The sequence below is a fragment of the Solanum dulcamara genome, chromosome 3 (genome assembly GCF_947179165.1).
Source record: "Solanum dulcamara chromosome 3, daSolDulc1.2, whole genome shotgun sequence".
Classification (NCBI taxonomy): Eukaryota; Viridiplantae; Streptophyta; class Magnoliopsida; order Solanales; family Solanaceae; genus Solanum; species Solanum dulcamara.
Window position 1 is genome coordinate 6312563 of NC_077239.1, and position 18250 is coordinate 6330812.

The window sequence follows — 18250 nt, forward strand, 5'->3', positions numbered from 1 at the left end:
TTGAACACTACTAATAAAATAAGTATAAAGGTATAGTTTAAACAATATATTAATTTTTTATTTTAAATCTAATGTGATATTTATTTTGGGACAATTTTTTTGTCAAAATAACACTTATTTTTAGATAGAATACAATAATATTTATTCTAAGCCTTTAGAGTTTAGTCAATGTGGAAACATTACAAAATTACAAAACTAAGAGCTCATTTGTATTGGCTTATAAATTACTTATAAGTTGTTTTTAGTTTTTTTGAGTATTTGGCTGGCCAATTTAAAGTCATTTTCTATTTAAAATAAGTCCCAATAAATAATTGGGTTGTTTGGATGAACTTATTTTAAGTAACTTATAAGTTGAAAATAGCTTATAAGTCAAAAAAATAAATTGGGCTACACCTAATTTTTTTAAAAACTTATAAGCAATTTTCAACTTATAAGTTACTTAAAATAAGTTCATCCAAACATGTTCTAAATTGTCAAATAATAATAAACATTATTGCATTTGCTGTATTGCTAAGTAACTTCCCTGTTTGTTCCTCGATAAAAGAAGATTAGGCCTCAAGGGAGAATAACCACATAAAATTCCCTCAATATAGTAAAGATAAAAAAGAGTTGACCAGATTTGAGAGATGGCAGATGTTAAGTTGTTTGGTTTATGGTATAGCCCTTTTAGTCATAGAGTTGAGTGGGCTCTCAAGATTAAGGGTGTCAAATATGAATATATTGAAGATGATCTACACAATAAGAGCCCTTTCCTTCTTCAATCCAATCCAATTCACAAGAAAATTCCCATTAGTAAGTCTCTGGTAATTATTGAATACATTGATGAGACATTTGAAGGCCCTTCCATCTTGCCTAAAGATCCTTATGATCGAGTTATTGCACGTTTCTAGGCTAAGTTCTTTGGAGATAAGGTATATTCATTTCAGTACTTCATCTATTTCAATTAGTTTGTCTTAGGAATTATTAAAATAGTCAAAAAAAATTCTTTAATTATAACTTTTTAAAATACTTTCTAAATATTTTTAATTGCCAACGAAGTATAACTTAAACATTTTTTTACATAATTTTTAAATATATAAATTTTAGTTCCGAAAAATAAAGATTCTATGAACAAAGATTAGTTAGTTTGACTCTCATACTCAATCTAATAGGGACGGAGCCACATTGTGGCTGAATTCCCTTCGACGAAAAATTATACTATTTATAAATGGTTAATATAATTTTTTATGTATGAATAGTAGATGCCGAACCCCCTTCAGCTAGTTTGTATGTCTACTTTTTCAGATTTTGAACCCTTTATTGAAAATTGTGACTCCGTCATTGTTATCAAACCAAACAAATTGAAACAGAGGATGTAGTTCTTTTTTTCTTTAGATTTTATGTTTCTTTCCTCTAGAAAATATAGTGAATTTGTTGTGTATGCATCTAGTGTACGAGTTTGTTAGTATAAGTTTGTTAGTGGTTGTTACAAGTTGGTTAGAAAGTTAGTTATTTGTTAACTCTAGTTAAGTTAAGTTAACTAGTCTAGATAGTTTAGCTCTTGTTAATTGCACACTATATAAAGTGTAGCTTTGTTGTAATTGAACATAACAAACTATTATGAATCTATCTCTTAGCTTCTCCATCTTCTCTCATATGGCTTGATCACTAAGATCACCATTATTGAAGCTTGATAGAAGCTTAACATGGTATCAGAGCTCTAGGTATAGAGTTTTAAGATCTCTCTGTTTTCAGTACAACCATAGGATCTCGAAAGAGTAGTTGCATTGTTCGAAGAAGCAGTTAAGATCGTGACTATGATTCAAGGAAGATTCATCAATGACGCCTAATGATAATGCTACACCTTCAGTACTAGAAGAGTCACAACAGTTGATGCTCATCATCCTCTGCATCTTCAAGCTTGTGATACTCCAGGTAGTTCTTTGGTTTCCATTCAACTCATTGGATCCAAAAATTACTCATTATGGAGTAGATCAATGACAATAGGTCTACTAGGTAAAGAAAAATTAGGATTCATAAATGGTAAATGCTCCAAAGATAAGTTTGATGCATCACTGCATGATCTTTGAGAAAAATGCAATGCGGTTGTTCTTTCATGGATTATGATCTCTATTAGTAGGGAATTACAGAGTGGGATAGTCTATGCTAGTAGTGCTCAACAAGTGTGGACTGATTTGAGGGTGAGATTTGATAAGGTAAATGGCTCTAGGATCTTCTACCTACATAAGGAGATTGCTACTCTTAATCAAGGAATGTTGTCAGTTTCTACATATTTCTGCAGGCTTAAGAGTTAGGGATGGAATTTGACTCACTTATGCCTTGTCCTGGTTGTGCATGTGAAGTATCAAAGACTTATGTAGCTCACTTTGAATATCAAAGGTTAATGCAGTTTCTTTTGGGGTTGAATGAGTCCTACAATCAGTGTAGAAGCCAAATTATGATGTTGGATCCACCACCAAGAGTGAACAAAGCCTACTCTCTAGTTATGTTTGAGGAAATCCAAAGGATACTTGATAAAGCTAATGCAATAGGAAGTGAAAATACTGATTCTACCAACACTAAATATTTGAATGAGGCCGTGTTATTCTTCAGTGGTGGTAAAGGAAATATGAATATGACTCATTCAGGTTCTAGTTCACAATCAAGATCTAACTCACATTCAGGTAATGATCATAGGTCTCATCAGAAAAATTATAATAACAATCTGTACTGTGACTACTGCTACTAGAAAGGCCATATTAAAGGTATTTGCTATAGGTTGCATGGTTATCCTGCTAATTAGAAAGGTAAGAAAAGGACTAGTGCTAGTCCTATTACTGCAGCTAATCTTGCATCAGCCAACATGAGTAATGGATAGAGCATGCATTACCAGAATAATCCAAGTTACAATACACAAGTAGCTACTGGAAATAACTATCTTGACAAATCTCAGTCCAAGATTCCTAAGCAAGGTATTGACAATATAAATTCTAATATTTCTTATGCTCTTATGACTAATATGCAGCTTCAGCAAGGTCATTATACACAGCCTCTTATAACTAATATGCAGCCTCAGCAAGGTCATTATCCATAGTTACAACATCCTCATTTTCACCACAGAAATACAATAGATTCTCCATATACTAGACTAAGAGACAGAGAATAATAATTGTGATAACTCTATGAGAACTACAGGTATGTTGAACTATCCTAATCTCATCACTGATGATGATAAATGGATTATTGACTCTATAGCTTCCAAGCATATGGTCAGCAAATTAAATATGTTAACTAACTCTATTCCCTTAAATGAGAAAGTTCACTTACCTATTGATTCTTTTGCTCATGTCAGTCATATTGGTTCATCTCAGATCCTTGGAGGGATTGAGATAACAAATGTACTGCATATACCTGAGTTTAAGTATAATTTGTTGTTTGTATCCAAACTAACAAGAGAGTTGAACTACTGTGCTTTCTTCTATCCTGATTTCTGCCTCTTTTAGGACCTTTTCAGTGGGAAATTGAGGGGAATTGACAGATTGGAGAATGATTTGTATATGGTTCATGTTGATTGTTAGTTGAAGTCTCAAGGAACTCAATTGAATTCTCCAAAGAATCAAGCTAATGCAGTAACATCTAATAAGTCATGTGCTTCAAAATATTCTGTAAATTTGTCTATATGGCATTAGAGATTAGGTCATGTACCTGTGTCTACTATTAGAAAACTTAGTTGTTTCAAACATATGCCAATTCATTCTGATGTTCTTTGCACTGTATGTCCATTAGCTAAATAGTCAAGATAAGTTTTTCCCTTAAGTAATACAACTACTACTGCTTGTTTTCACATTTTACATGCTAATGTTTGCGGTCCCTATAGAGTGCCTACTTATGATGAAAAAAGATATTTTTTTACTTTGGTTGATGATTACTTAAGGCATACTTGGCTGATTTTGTTGAATTCCAAAGCTGAAGTCATAGTAGCTCTTAAACATTTCTTTAGTATGGTAAGCAGTGTATTTTCTTTCACTATAAAGGTCTTCAGAACTGACAATGGGAGTGAGTTCTTCAACTCACATGTAGTTTCTTTACTTCAGTCATTAGGTATACTACACCAAAGTTCTTGTACTTATACTTCTCAGCAAAATGGAGTGGTGGAAAGGAAACATAGGCACATTCTAGACACAGCCAGGTAACTGAGATTTCATTCTAGTTTGCTATTGAAGTTCTAGGGTGAATGTGTATCCACTAGTGTCTATTTGATTAAGAGAATACCATCTAGTGTCCTTAAAGGCAAGACTCCTCATGAGCTTCTATATCATGCTCCTTCACCTCTGGATCATCTAAGAGTATTTGGTTATCTTGTGTTTGCTACTAAGGTTAGAAAGGTTGATAAGCTTGCTTCTAGAGCTATTCTTACTATCTTGCTTGATTATGCCACCTTTCAAAAGGGTTACAAAGTTTATGCTTTGCATACAAAGGAGTTTTTTATGAGCAGAGATGTTGTCTTTAAAGAGGATGTTTTTTCCTTTAAACACATGAGTCCATCTTGTCCTTCAATATTTCCTGTTCTGTAACTTATAGAGGATGCTCCTACTTCCCTAGTAGTGTTTTTTTTACTAATGCTTCTTATCATGATCCTGATCCCACTACACTTCTTGATTCTTCAGTATTTCCATCTACTGAGAGTATTCCTACTCCTATTACTAAGTCTTCATCTTCCACTACACTTCCTATTATTAATAATCCCACTATTTTGAAGAGATCCACTAGATATACCAAACCTTCTATATGGATGCATGATTTTCACACTACTTAATCTAAGAGCAATTATCTATATCCAGTTATCAAGCATGTCAGCTATGCCAATCTTTCCATATCGTATGGTGAGGCCTTATCTGCTTATTCTAGTATTACTAAGCCTACATCCTTTGTTGTAGCTTCATTTCATCGTTAATGGGTTGCAGCAATGAAAGCTGAAATCGGTGCTTTAGAGGAACCACACTTGGAGAATTATTGATCTTTCACCTGGTAAACATCCTATTGGATGCAAATGGGTGTTTAATATTAAGTATCTAGCTTTAGGGGCCATTGAAAGATATAAGGCTAGACTAGTTACCAAAGGATCCAGTCAGAAAGAAGGCTTGAATTATTCAGAATTTTTTCCCTAATGGCTAAGATGGTTACTGTCAGATCAGTTATAGCTGTTATTGTTGCTAAACATTGGCATGTCTTTCAGATGGATGTGCACAATGCCTTTTTACAAGAAGATCTTTCAGAGGATGTGTACATGGTTATAACTCCTGATTTTTGCAGATAGAGGGAATATGGTAAAGTTTGCAAGCTTCATAAGTCTTTTTATGGACTCAACCAGGCACCTAGACAATGGAATCTTAAGTTGATTGAAGCCTTGATACAACTAGGCTTTGTTCAAAGTCATTATGATTATTCCATCTTTACCAAGAAAGTTGATTAGGACCTACTAATGAATCTTGTTTATGTGGATGATCTTTTAGTTACAAGAAGTTGTGACACTCTAATTGTTCAGAATAGAAGTGATCTGCAACTCAAGTTTAAAATGAAGGACTTAGGTGAGATGAAGTTCTTTCTTGGAATATAGTTTGCCAGATCAAAAGAGGGGTATGTGATGAGCCAATGCAAGTATACATTGGAACTAATATCTGAAATGGGATTAAGTGGTGCAAATCCTATACATACACCATTAGATCCTAATATAAGCCTAACATCTATTGAATATGACTCACATGTACAAGGGATAGATACTACAATAACAGACAAGCCTTTAAAATATCCTAGAAGATATCAAAATTTGGTAGGCAAACTATTATATTTGACTATGACTAGAGTAGATATCTCTTTTTCAGTGCAAGCTTTAAGTCAATACATGCATGCTCCAAAAGAGTCTCATATAAAAGCAGCGACCAGAGTAGTTAAATACATCAAAACAGCTCCTGGTTTAGGCTTATTCATGCCCTCACAAAGTTCAGAATTACTAACTACATACTGTGACTCTGATTGGGGTACTTGTGTACCAACTAGAAGGTCTGTTACTGAATATATGGTGAAATTTGGAGAAGCTCTCATCTCTTGAAAGTCTAAGAAACAAGAGACTGTGGATAGAAGCTCTACTGAAGCTGAATTCAGAAGTATGGCATCATCAACTGCATAGACCACTTGGATTATTAGCCTGTACAAAGAGCTAGGAGTGAATATTAAACAACCAGTGAATCTATTTTGTGATAGTAAGGATGCAATTCAAATTGCATCTTATCCTATATTCCATGAAAGAACCAAACACTTTGATATTTATTGACTACTATTTTGTTAGAGAGAAATTAGTCCAAGGAATGATCAAGACTCATCATGTCTCTACAAAGGATCAACTAGCAGATCTTCTCACAAAAGCATTATGGAAGACTCCGCACTTACATCTTATGTCCATGCTAGGTCTGAAAGATATCTTTCAACCATCAGCTTTAGAAGGGGTGTTGTGTATGTAGCTAGTGTACAAGTTTGTTAGTATAAGTTTGTTAGTGGTTGTTATAAGTTGGTTAGAAAGTTAGTTATTTGTTAACTATAGTTAAGTTAAGCTAACTAGTCTAGATAGTTTAGCTATTGTTAAATGCACACTATATAAAGTGTAGCTCTACTGTAATTGAACATAACAAACTATTATGAATCTATCTCTTAGCTTCTCCATCTTCTCTCATATGGCTTGATCACTAAGATCACAATTATTGAAGCTTGATAGAAGCTTAACAGAATTCCTAGTACTTATATAATTATATTAGACTGAGACTAGCTTAATTAATTAAGTATTACAATCAACAAGAATTTATATATTCAACCACAACTTATGGGGGATTGATGCATAGTTATTATTATTGTTATGCAGATGCAAACATTGGGGGAAAGTTTCTTTTCCAAAGGAGAGGAGCAAGAGAAAGCTAAAGAGAAAATTTGTGAGATGCTGAAAGTTATTGATAATGAGCTTAAGGATAATAAGAAGTTTTTTGTAGGTGACAAATTTGGATTTTGCTGATATTGTTGCTAATGGTATGGAACTTTATTTGGGAGTTCTTGAAGAAGCAACTAGAATTATTTTGGTGACATGAGAAAAATTCCTAAATTTTTGTGCTTGAAGAGATGAATACATTAATTGCAGCGAAAACAAGAAATATTTACCTTCAAGAGATGAATTACTTGTCCATTTCTAGGCTCGATATCAAGCTGCTTCGAAATGAACACCTCTCTAGAGAATTTCAAGATTTTATTTTTTTGTTTTGTTTGATTTGGTTAGTGATTATTGTAGAATAATTAATCGTATAATGAATTTTCTCATCGAAATGATAAAAAAGGAAAACAAGAAAGAATTGTTGGCTCAGTGTGTGATATCATTTTATATTTGTAAGGAAGCAGAAAATATACTAGAAAGTTTCTAGTGCTAGTGTTACTGTTTGCTATTTACTCAGCAATTATATAATAATTAACTACAATAACTAGTATAATTTCACAAAATTTGTTAAGAATTCATCATCAACTTAATTAATATAGAAGATATTTCATAAAGAATCTAGAATATATTCAAAGAGTTATAGATAATTGAGAGAAAAACTCTAGAATGAGAATTCTAGAGTTAAGAGCTCGTTTGAATTGACTTTTGGCTCATGACTTATAAGCTACAAGTCATAAATTAAAAATTATAACTTATGACTTTTGGCTTATTTTTCAATATTTTTTCTTAGAATCAAGTGCTTAAGATTTTTTTTTATTTTACCCAAACACTATAGGGCAAAGAAGGAAAAATCTAGAACTTCTAAAATAAGTTAATAGAGAAATAAGTCACTAGATCTTCTATCACCACCTATAAATAGAGGTGGTCATTTGAGCTCAAGAAAACAAAGTAGGCAAGAGAGAAAATAACAAGTGAGTAAGAAATAAGAGAGTTACTAGAGTGTGAGTATAAGAATTGTAAAACTGAAGTGAATCCTTACTTTGCAATAATAAAATTCAAGTTATGAGTTGTGACCATCAAACATATTCAACAAGTAGTATTAGATCTCGATGGATAAAGAGATAGATAGCAACTCAAAGAAGATCCAACAAGCTATTGCCAGAGGTAACAAGTCTCAAGACATTTATCAATGACAGATTTTACAAGCATTTTCAATAGCATTGAAAAGCTCAACACAAGTAATTACGAATTTGAAGCACAAGAATGCAATATTATGACAAAAAAAAAATATTAGAGTCAATATATGTCATGCCAGCCAGGATAACTTATGTGGAATTTGATGAAACACCAATATGATAGTACAATGAAGTCTCCCTGTCAGATTCAAGAGAATTGAAGCAAGAACTACAAAAAATTGAAGGAGAAGAAGAAGAAGGAGAAGGAGGAGGAAGATGAGGAGGAGAAGAAGGAGGAGAAGCAAAAGAAGGAGGATAAGAGGAGTAGGAAAAAAAGAAAAAGGAAGACGGAGAAGAAGAGGAAGGAGAAGGAGAAGGAGAAGAAGAAGAGGAGAGGAAGGAGAAGGAGAAGAAGATGGAGAAAAGGAGGAGAGGAAAAAGAAGAGGAGTAGAAGAGGAAGAAGAAGAGAAGAAGGAGGAGGAGGAGGAAGAAGAAGACGACTAACCAATAGGTAAGAAGAGAATCTGAGTCACTTACTGTTACACCCCACATTCTTGAACTCGGAAGGTTCCTTAAGTTACTTAGAAGCTATCATGTGAGCCCCCTAAGTTACGACACCATCAAGCGATTCTAAGGAAGGGAGAATGTGATACTCCATAGTAGGGAAGGTTGGAAATAGGGTCAAGAGAAGTTGGAAGGAGTTGGAGGCCAAGTAACGAGTCGTATGACTCGTCTTATCTACGTGAACTACTAATTTAGAAGTCTTACATACGTGAGTTACTTGATTATATATCAAGCTTGCGTAGCACGGATGACATAGGCTCTTAAAATAAGACGAGATTACGAATCCACGAGGAGGGAAAAAAAATTACACGGGGCAGCCAATGGGAGGGTGACACATGACAGCACCTCAAGCAAACAGGTGACCCACCTGCTTGGGGTCAAGTAGGTGACCCACCTGCTTGGGGGAGGTGGGCCCATTACCACGTGGCAGCCCTTCTTTGACTGCATGGATACGGTGGCCCAATAGGGGCTGGACACGTGTCACCTCTAGGGGCTGACACATGTCACTCCCTACAACCACACACACACATATATATATATATATGTATATACAGTATATACTTCAGTTCCTTCATCATATTTCCAACCAAAGTGAAGATGAACAAACCTTAAGCTAAGAGAGAAAAGGGTGACGGCTTTGGAAAGAAAAAGAGGTAACTCTCGATTTCGTTCCGTAAATTAATTATCTAGCATATACAACGATGATATGGAAGTATTAGTAGTATAAAATTAGAGTTTGGTGCAGCAAAAAACGGACAGCAAGCTGCCACGACGATTCAGCGCGCTAAAATAAGTTCTGAGGCGCGATTTTGACAAGTTCTAGCCAATTTCGAGAAAGGTAAGGTCTTCCCCTCTAATTTGAAGTTTATGATGTTATTATAGGGTGTATTACACACCTTGTGGGCTGCTGGAAGTTGGAAAAAAGTTGGTAAAAGTTCGGCGTTCGAAATAAACGAATTTGGAATCGCTATAGTTAAGTTATTGTCGAAATAAGGTGTTGTGCGCGTGGGGGATGCTACTGGTTGTGTTGTGGCGTGTTGTAGGGTCTAAAAGTTCTCTAAATGAGGTGGGGGAGCTGCTGGTTACAGCCACATGACCCACCCACCCCCACCCCCACCCCGCTTCGTATGGTTAAAGGTTTCGCAAAATAGAAACTAGAAACCCTCTTTTGGTATCGTAACTTCGGGCGAGTCGTTTGGAGTTTATATTGTGTAATGTTGCCATGTTATATATTTATGAGCTGCTGGTTGTATTTTGGTTGGCTTCAGGTGTTAAGGACATGGTTGGGAAATTCAGATAGGGCACATTATAGGGGAGGTGCTGTCCGATTTTCGTTAACACCTTAACTAGTTAAGAAACTAGTCGAGAAGGCAAGCGAGGGGATGAATGATATGAATACTAGTGGGTAGTATAAGTTGCTGAAAATTCCAAGGTTGTTAATACTTGCATTACTTCCATGTTAAATAGGTTTCGAGGACAACGACATAGACGTGATTAAGAGAAGTCCATACGAGGTATGTGAAGCTTTTTTTGGCGTGTTTTTGGAATAAATATGTAGAGCTATTCTTCTTTTCTTTTGGCATGTCTTAGATATAGGCTATAAATGATATGTATATGATATTTGGGATTCAATCCATTCGTAAAGCCCTGAGTACGAGTTGAGACTCTCGTTTACTTCTTGATATTAGAACTCCTACAATAGCTGAGTCATTGCCTTTAAGTCTTCTATGTGATGAAAGCTAGTACATATAAAGCCTATCTCTTCTTTCCTTTGGAATGACTTAATTTTAAGTGAAATGATATATGATATAAGTTTAGAGGAAGTTCCAATTATGAGCTCTGAGTATAACTTGTGACTCGTAGTCACTTCTGACCATTAAAAGTCTGAAAGTAGTTAGACTATTATTCTCGAGCCTCCTATATAGTGAATAGTAAGTGGAGATACAAGATCCTTTTCTTGAAGTCTTTGAAACGATCAATGTCTCTGATTGCATAACTGTGTCTCTGATTGCATAACCGTGTCTTTGATTGCATAAACCATGTTTCTGATTGTATAAGCTATGTGGTATTGTCTTGATGCATGTCTGTGATTCCTGAGGCCCCAATTGATGTAACCCCTAATGACATCTAAAGGGCACTTTGGATAAGTACCTTCATGGTCTTCAGGTGACGGTTCACTTGAGTGTTTCATTGAGTCTCAGAGGGTGACTTAGTTGCATATAGTTTCTCATTACTCTACTAGTGCATGCTGTAATCCTTTTTTCTTCGCATCCCACGATGGACCAGATATTATGTCGGGTGCAGCTTTACTACTTCTTTCACGGCGTCCTGGGCCGGATGTGTATAGTTCCACTCACAATGAGACGATGTTGTACGTGAGGTGTGATATATGTTATATGTTATGACGATACGATTATTCACCGAGTCCTGGGCCGGCTGTAATATGATAGTATATGTGGCGAAATAAAGAAGGAACACCGAGTCCCTCCTTAAAGGGTCGTGTACAGTATGTATATTATGACGGTACGCTATAGACGTACAACACTCCATTCACCGAGTCCCTCACTAAAGGGCCGGATACTTTATGTAGACATACATATGAGATTAGAGTGATACATTGTGACCCCGTGCCCCGCAGTGAACCGGGTGTAATACGATGACATACTTGATAAGATTATACCGTATACGATGATATGATGAAATGAAATGCATGATGATACGATGACATGTGAATATGAGAAAATAATTATGACACCGAGTTTACTAGAGGGCTAGGCACAACATACGATGAGGTATATGATTTACGTGTCCTAAGGTGCAGGTACAGTAATTCGTTAAGTTGTTATACTTGTCCCCTGCATCCCTATTTCAGTATTGGTCTCAGTTATGTGTGGTTATGCTTTGTATACTCAGTACATATATCGTACTGACCCCTCTTTCTTCGGGGGGCTGCATTTCATACCCGCAGGTACAGATGTCCATTCTGAAGATCCGTCGGCTTAGGAGTTTCTCTCATCTGTATCGGAAGTGCTTCACTATTCTGAAGCCTAAATTTTGATGCTGGTCACTTAATGTATATATTTGTACATTCTGGGGTAAGGTGGGAGCCCTGTCCCGCCATATGTTGCTGTTACTATTCCTAGAGGTTTGTAGACATATGGATGTGGGATGTTTGTGAGTTCATTTCGATTGTGCCTATACGACATTTTGTGAGTATTTTTATGTTACAGCAGCCTTGTCGGCTTGCATGCCTTTATGTGTTATGAGACGAGTGAAAGAGGTCATACATACACGAAAAAGTTTTAACTCATTGAGATTTTTTTTGTGAGTAGTATCACCTTGTTCATAGTTCAATTTGACTACAACTGATAGGTAGACATACGGGAGTCCAGGTCGGATCCCAGTCGCGGTCTACGGGGTTGGGTCGTGACACTTACACCTAAAGATAAAGAGAGGAAGAAGAAGGGGAGGAGGAAGAAAAAGAAGGAGAAGAGGAGTAGAGAAAAAAGAGGAAGGAGAAGAAGAGGAGTAGGAGGAAAAGAGGAAAAAGAAGACTAATCAGTAGGTAAGAGGAGAATCTGAGTCACCTACACCAAGAGATAAAGAAGAGTTCAAGCCAAGCAGGAGTAGGTCTACACAATAAAAACATTCAAGTACCAAGTATATAGATACAAGATTAGCGAATGTGATCAAGATAAAGAAGCTACTACCTTTGAGGAAGCTTTAAAGAGTAGGCATCGGAAAAATCCGACATAAGTGGAGATTTACAAAAGTTTGGACATAATAATATTTGTAGAGTTTCAAGAACCACTCTAAGTGAAGGCAAATAATGAATTAATATCTAAGATATTTTATGAAAAATCTAGAATATTCAAAGAGTTGCAGAAAATGGAGAGAAAAACTCTAGAATTGGAAATATAGAGTTATTCTAGAAGTATAGTTCTAAATAAGGGAAAAGAAGAAAAAATCTTAGAATTTTTATAATAAGTTAGCCGAGAAATAAGTTATTAGATACTTCTATCACCACCTATAAATATATAGATGGTCATTTGAGCTCAAGCAAGCAAACAACAAGTGAGTGAAAAATAAGAGAGAATTGCTAGAGTATGAGTGCAAGAAAATAAGTATAAGAATTAAGTATAAGAATTGTATGATTGAAGCGGATCATTATTTTGTAATAATAAAATTTAAATTATGAGTAACTGATTGTGTTTATAAAAAATATTCAAAAAAATTTAAAAGATTAAAAATATTTAAATTTTACCTTTATTTTTATAAAATTAAAAAATTGTTTTGATATATCCGCATTATCGGGCCCCAAAGAAAAAACGGGGAAAATGGCAATTATTGAGAACAATTTTTTCCATCGAATTGACTAAAGAAAGGTAGAATTGCTGACTCTAGTGTGAAAGCATTTTATATTTTTAGATAAATGTGGGTGACATGTGCACATAAGTCATCTAATTGGGAGTCTTCTCACAACCTTTAACTTATCAAAATATTGAAAAACTTTTCTTTTATTACGGATTTGCACACTCCAAATAAAACATATATTTAAATTTTAAACATTCTTTCTAAAACAATATATGGCCAAACATAATTTTAACTTTAATTTTTTTTAAAAGTGATTATTTTTTTATTTTCATGAACAAATACCCACTTAAGGAGAGAATAGGTTATTTTTGGATTAGTTATTTCAGAATTATTATTTCATTTATAATGTGGAATAAAAATAATATTATAATTTTAGAATAACTAATTTCAGAATAAGTTATCTCGCAAATTTATTTCAATTAAATATGAAATAAAATCATCCTAAAATTAATTTCAAAATTAGTTATTTCTTATATCTCGCATCAAATGAGTCGTTTGAATAAATACTATTAATATTCCCTTCTGTTTATTTTTACTTATCATCGAATATTAATTTAACATATTTTTAAAAATAATAAATAAAATAATAATTTTACTATATTATGTGTTTATATTTACTTATCTAGTATTATTGACTAAGTGGCACACCTCCTAAATTACAAAACTAGATTGTCAAAGAAGAAACATTATTGCATTTTCTGTATTGCTAAGAAACTTCCCTGTTTTTCCCCTATAAAAGAAGACATAGACCTCAAGAGAGAACAAACCACATAAAATTCCCTCAATATAGTAAACCAAAAACACAGTTAACCAAAGTTGAGAGATGGCAGATGTTAAGTTGCTTGGTCTATGGTATAGCCCTTTTAGTCATAGAGTTGAGTGGGCTCTAAAGATTAAGGGTGTGAAATATGAATTTATAGAACAAGATCTACAAAATAAGAGCCCTTTGCTTCTTCAATCCAATCCAATTCACAAGAAAATCCCAGTACTAATTCACAATGGAAAGCCCATTTGTGAGTCAATGGTAATTGTTGAATACATTGATGAGACATTTGAAGGCCCTTCCATCTTGCCTAAGGACCCTTATGAGCGAGCTATAGCTCGATTTTGGGTGAAATTTTTTGAAGACAAGGTATATTCATTTTAATACTTTCTCCGTTTCAATTTGTTAGTAATAGCTAATTACTATTAAGACAGTCAAAAAATATTTTCTTATATAATGTTTTCATATAGGTACTTTTTATATTGTTTTTTAATATAGAAATTTTCTTTAATTATTGTTATTGTTTTATATACAACTTAAGTTTGAGAGTGTTGTGCAGTTGCCATCAGTGGGGAAAATTTTCTTTTCCAAAGGAGAGGGACAAGAGAAAGCTAAAGAGGAAGCTAATGAGATATTGAAAACTCTTGATAATGAGCTTAAGGACAAGAAGTTTTTTGTGGGTGATAAATTTGGATTTGCTGATATTGCTGCTAATTTTGTGGGAATTTGGCTGGGAGTTTTTGAAGAAGCTTCTGGAATAGTTTTGATTACAAGAGAAAAATTTCCAAATTTTTGTGCTTGGAGAGATGAATATATTAATTGCAGCGAAAACAAGAAATATTTACCTCCAAGAGATGAATTGATTGCTCATTTCCAAGCTCGCTTTCAAGCTGCTTCGAAATGAACACTTCTAGAGAATTTCAACAATTTGTGTTTACTGTAATACTATTTTGTTTGATTTGGTCTGTGATCATAGAATAATAATTTTACTGGAGTATTTTATATTTGTACGGAAGCAGGAAATAGTACTTTCTTGTATTTTATTATGGGATAATATTAGATATTATTATTGTTGTGTTGCCTTCTTTATTTTATTTTTTGGATAGAATTTGCGTTACTATTGCTGGTTAGTCAAGCATTATACAATAATTATTCAGATAATTTTTCTTATTATCAAATTGACTATTGGCCCGAGTGTGAAAGCATTTATATATATATATTTAGGAGGAAGAAAAAATTAGTAGAAAAAGCAAGCAGTGACATTAATGAATTAAATATATAAATTTTATCGACACTCTTTTAAATTACTTTACTCTTATATACATAAGGGATTGTTTAGGGTAACGGATAAACATAAATAGTTCTAGATAAAAAATAGTTCAGAGATAAAATTTTATTATCTTGTTTGGTTGACAAATTTGGATAATTTATCTCATTATTTATATTATAGAGATGAGATAAGTTATCTCATACACATGATGAGATAAGTTATCCTCTTTTATCTTAAAATAACTAATTTCAGGATAATTAATTTTAAAATAATTTATTCCCAACCAAACGATCCTTAAGAGTGAGTAGAGGAGCTTTTCGTTAATTTTAATTTACAGGAAAGCCCTCAAATTTCATGTTATATCTATGCTTGCAAATGAGGGTAATTTTGAAAATTTAAAAGGAAAATTTACATAAATATACTACATTAAGAAAATATTTACCATTTATAGTAATAATATTTTTTTTACTGAACACTTATAATACAATTTTACTACATATTAGCGAGATTACTTTATAAAACTCATATAATACAAGTTTTATTTATGGATAATATATTTATGACATATTTTAATACACTTATAATATATTATATCAATTTCTTACCAAACAAGTATAATATATTTTAAAATACTTATAATACATTTATATTGCATGCATAATTCACTTTTAATACATAATAGATATATCATAATATTGCTATATATTACAATAAATAATAAAAAATAAAAAATATCACTAAAATCAATAATTATTTATTAAAAAGTATTTTTTCGTAATTTTTCCAATTTAAAATTGATATCAACCTTACATGTGTGAATTGCTGAAAGTTTTGGGGCCCACTTCACCCTGGGATGCCACGCGCTGAATTTTGCAGCATTTGAGATTTATTTCTTAAGCATGTCGGCCATTATATTGAATAATTTAATTTTAATTTATTTTATATTTAACTTTTTAATTTTAATTTATTTATCTTAATTTCTTTTTTAGTGTGTTATATATTTAAAAATTATGAAAAAATAATACTATAAATCACTATAATTAACAATTCAAAATATTTAATATATATATATATATATATATATTAAAATATAAATATTTTAATTAATTAATTTGGTTTATATATATTTTGTATTTTTTTCCGTTTCAATTTATTTGCCTTGCTTAGCTTTTTAGTATATTATATATTTAAAATTTGCATAATATTATAAATCATAATAATTAACAACTTAAATATTTTTTAAAAAAACATATTAAAAATGTGAATATTCTATTTTTTTTTAATATTTAATACACTTTCTCTGTTGTAATTTATTTATCATACTTTGTATTTTTAGTATTTTATATATCATTCGGTTTCTAATTTATCTTTATTATTAATTATAGTCATTTTTTGAATTAATATGATAAAATTGTTATTTTATTTAATTTATTCTTTAAGAGGTGTGTCAAATCAATAATAAAATTATCATTTTATTTATTGTTTCTTAAATGATGTGTCAAGTTAATATTCGAGGAATAAAAATGAAATGAAGGGATTACCAATAGTATTTATTCAAAGTCTCAGGTCAATGTAGAAACATTCTTAAAAACAAAAACTAAATTGTCAAAGAAGAAACATTATTCCATTTGTTAGATTGCCAAGGAACTTCCTTGTTTTTGCCCCTATAAAAGAAGACTAGACCTCAAGGAAGAACAACCACATAAAAATTCCCTCAATTAGTATAGATAAAAAACAGTTAACCAAAGTTGAGAGATAGCAGATGTTAAGTTACTTGGTCTATGGCATAGTATTGGCAGTAGTGTGCTGTGCACATGGTATGGTGCTGTGCACATGGTGTAATTAGTTAGTAGTGTGCTATGCACATGGTGTAATTAGTTAGTTAGTTATTAGTGTAGGTCTCACACTAATTAATCCATTAGAAAGTTGTTAGAGGGTGGTTATTAAGAGTGTTAGCTAAGTAGTAATTAGCATAAGTAGGTGTAGTGTAGTACAACTGTCTTCTTCTTCTACACAGTTGAAAGAAATCAAAAATCCCCAATTTTTCTTTTAGTCATTCTTCAACTTAGTCAATATACTCATCACAATGTGGTATCAAAGAAGGTTGCAGATTGAAGAATTGGAGCTCGTCGGAGAAGGATACAGCCATTGGAGTTCGGAACTGAAGAACATCGGAGAGGAAATTGAAGAATAATGGTTGATGATCAAAATTTAACAGCTGATCTTTCACATTGCAATCGTCGAGTAAAAAAATAGTTATAGAACATGGTCATCCCTTATATGTGCATCCATCGGACCATCGGGATGTGTTTTAGCACCAGTGAATCTCACCGGATCTGAAAATTATGGAGTATGGAGTCGAGCTATGAGAATCCCTCTTCTAGCTAAGAAGAAGCTAGGGTTTGTAACTGGCACATGCACGAAGGAATCGTTTAACGAATCACTTCATGAACAATAGGAGACAGTGAATGCAATTGTACTCTCGTGGATCATAAATACAGTATCGGAGAACCTATTGAGTGGCATTGTATATGCGTCAAATGCACATTTAGTCTTGGAGGATCTGAAGGAAAGCTTTGACAAGGTGAATCGAGTACGAATTTTCCAAGTACACACAGCTATTGCAAATCTTAAACAGGGAACCAATCTGGTGTCAATATATTTCTCCAAATTGAAGGAACTGTGGAGTGAGTCTTATTTGATAGCTCCTTCTCCGAATTGTGGCTGTCCAAAGTCTAGGGACTACATTGAATACCTGCAGGAGCAAAGGTTAATGCAATTTTTGAGTGGTTTAAACGAATCATATGATCAAGCTAAGCTTCAAATTCTGATAAAGTCTAATGCACCATCTGTAAATCAGACCTATGCCCTTATAGTGCAAGATGAAAGTCAACAGGTAAATGTTGAGAAATCCACTCCAATAGCTATGCAAGTCAAAAGAAATGACAACTATAAGGGAGACAGTTCAATGTATTGTGAGAATTGTCACATGCGAAATCATACAAAGAAGGATTGTTACAGACTTGTTGGATATCCTTCAGAAAGGGATAACAAAGCTAACAAAAAAATAGAAAGAGCTTATGATGGTTACAGGAAAGATAACAACTATCGTGAAGGATGGAGAAAGGACAGATACAAAGAAAGATACAAG

General features: G+C 33.2%; 1 protein-coding gene and 1 pseudogene across 1 annotated transcript; both read left to right on the forward strand.

Annotated features, from left to right (window-relative positions):
- The first annotated feature begins 626 nt into the window (after positions 1-626).
- On the forward strand, positions 627-7214 carry LOC129881501 (probable glutathione S-transferase; annotated as a pseudogene).
- Positions 7215-13807: 6593 nt separating this feature from the next.
- On the forward strand, positions 13808-14918 carry LOC129882310 (probable glutathione S-transferase). Its single transcript, XM_055956556.1, has 2 exons — positions 13808-14198; positions 14389-14918. Exons 1-2 carry the CDS (start codon positions 13890-13892, stop codon positions 14731-14733), a joined length of 654 nt encoding a protein of 217 aa, XP_055812531.1. The 5' UTR covers positions 13808-13889; the 3' UTR covers positions 14734-14918.
- The last annotated feature ends 3332 nt before the right edge of the window (positions 14919-18250 follow it).

What these genes read in the sequence shown, in the direction of transcription:
- LOC129882310 (XM_055956556.1), top strand. Translation starts at nt 13,890, where the DNA reads ATGGCAGATGTTAAGTTGCTTGGTCTATGGTATAGCCCTTTTAGTCAT. An exon ending in TGAAATTTTTTGAAGACAAG is followed by an intron (nt 14,199 to 14,388) that starts GTATATTCATTT and finishes AGTGTTGTGCAG; the next exon opens with TTGCCATCAGTGGGGAAAAT.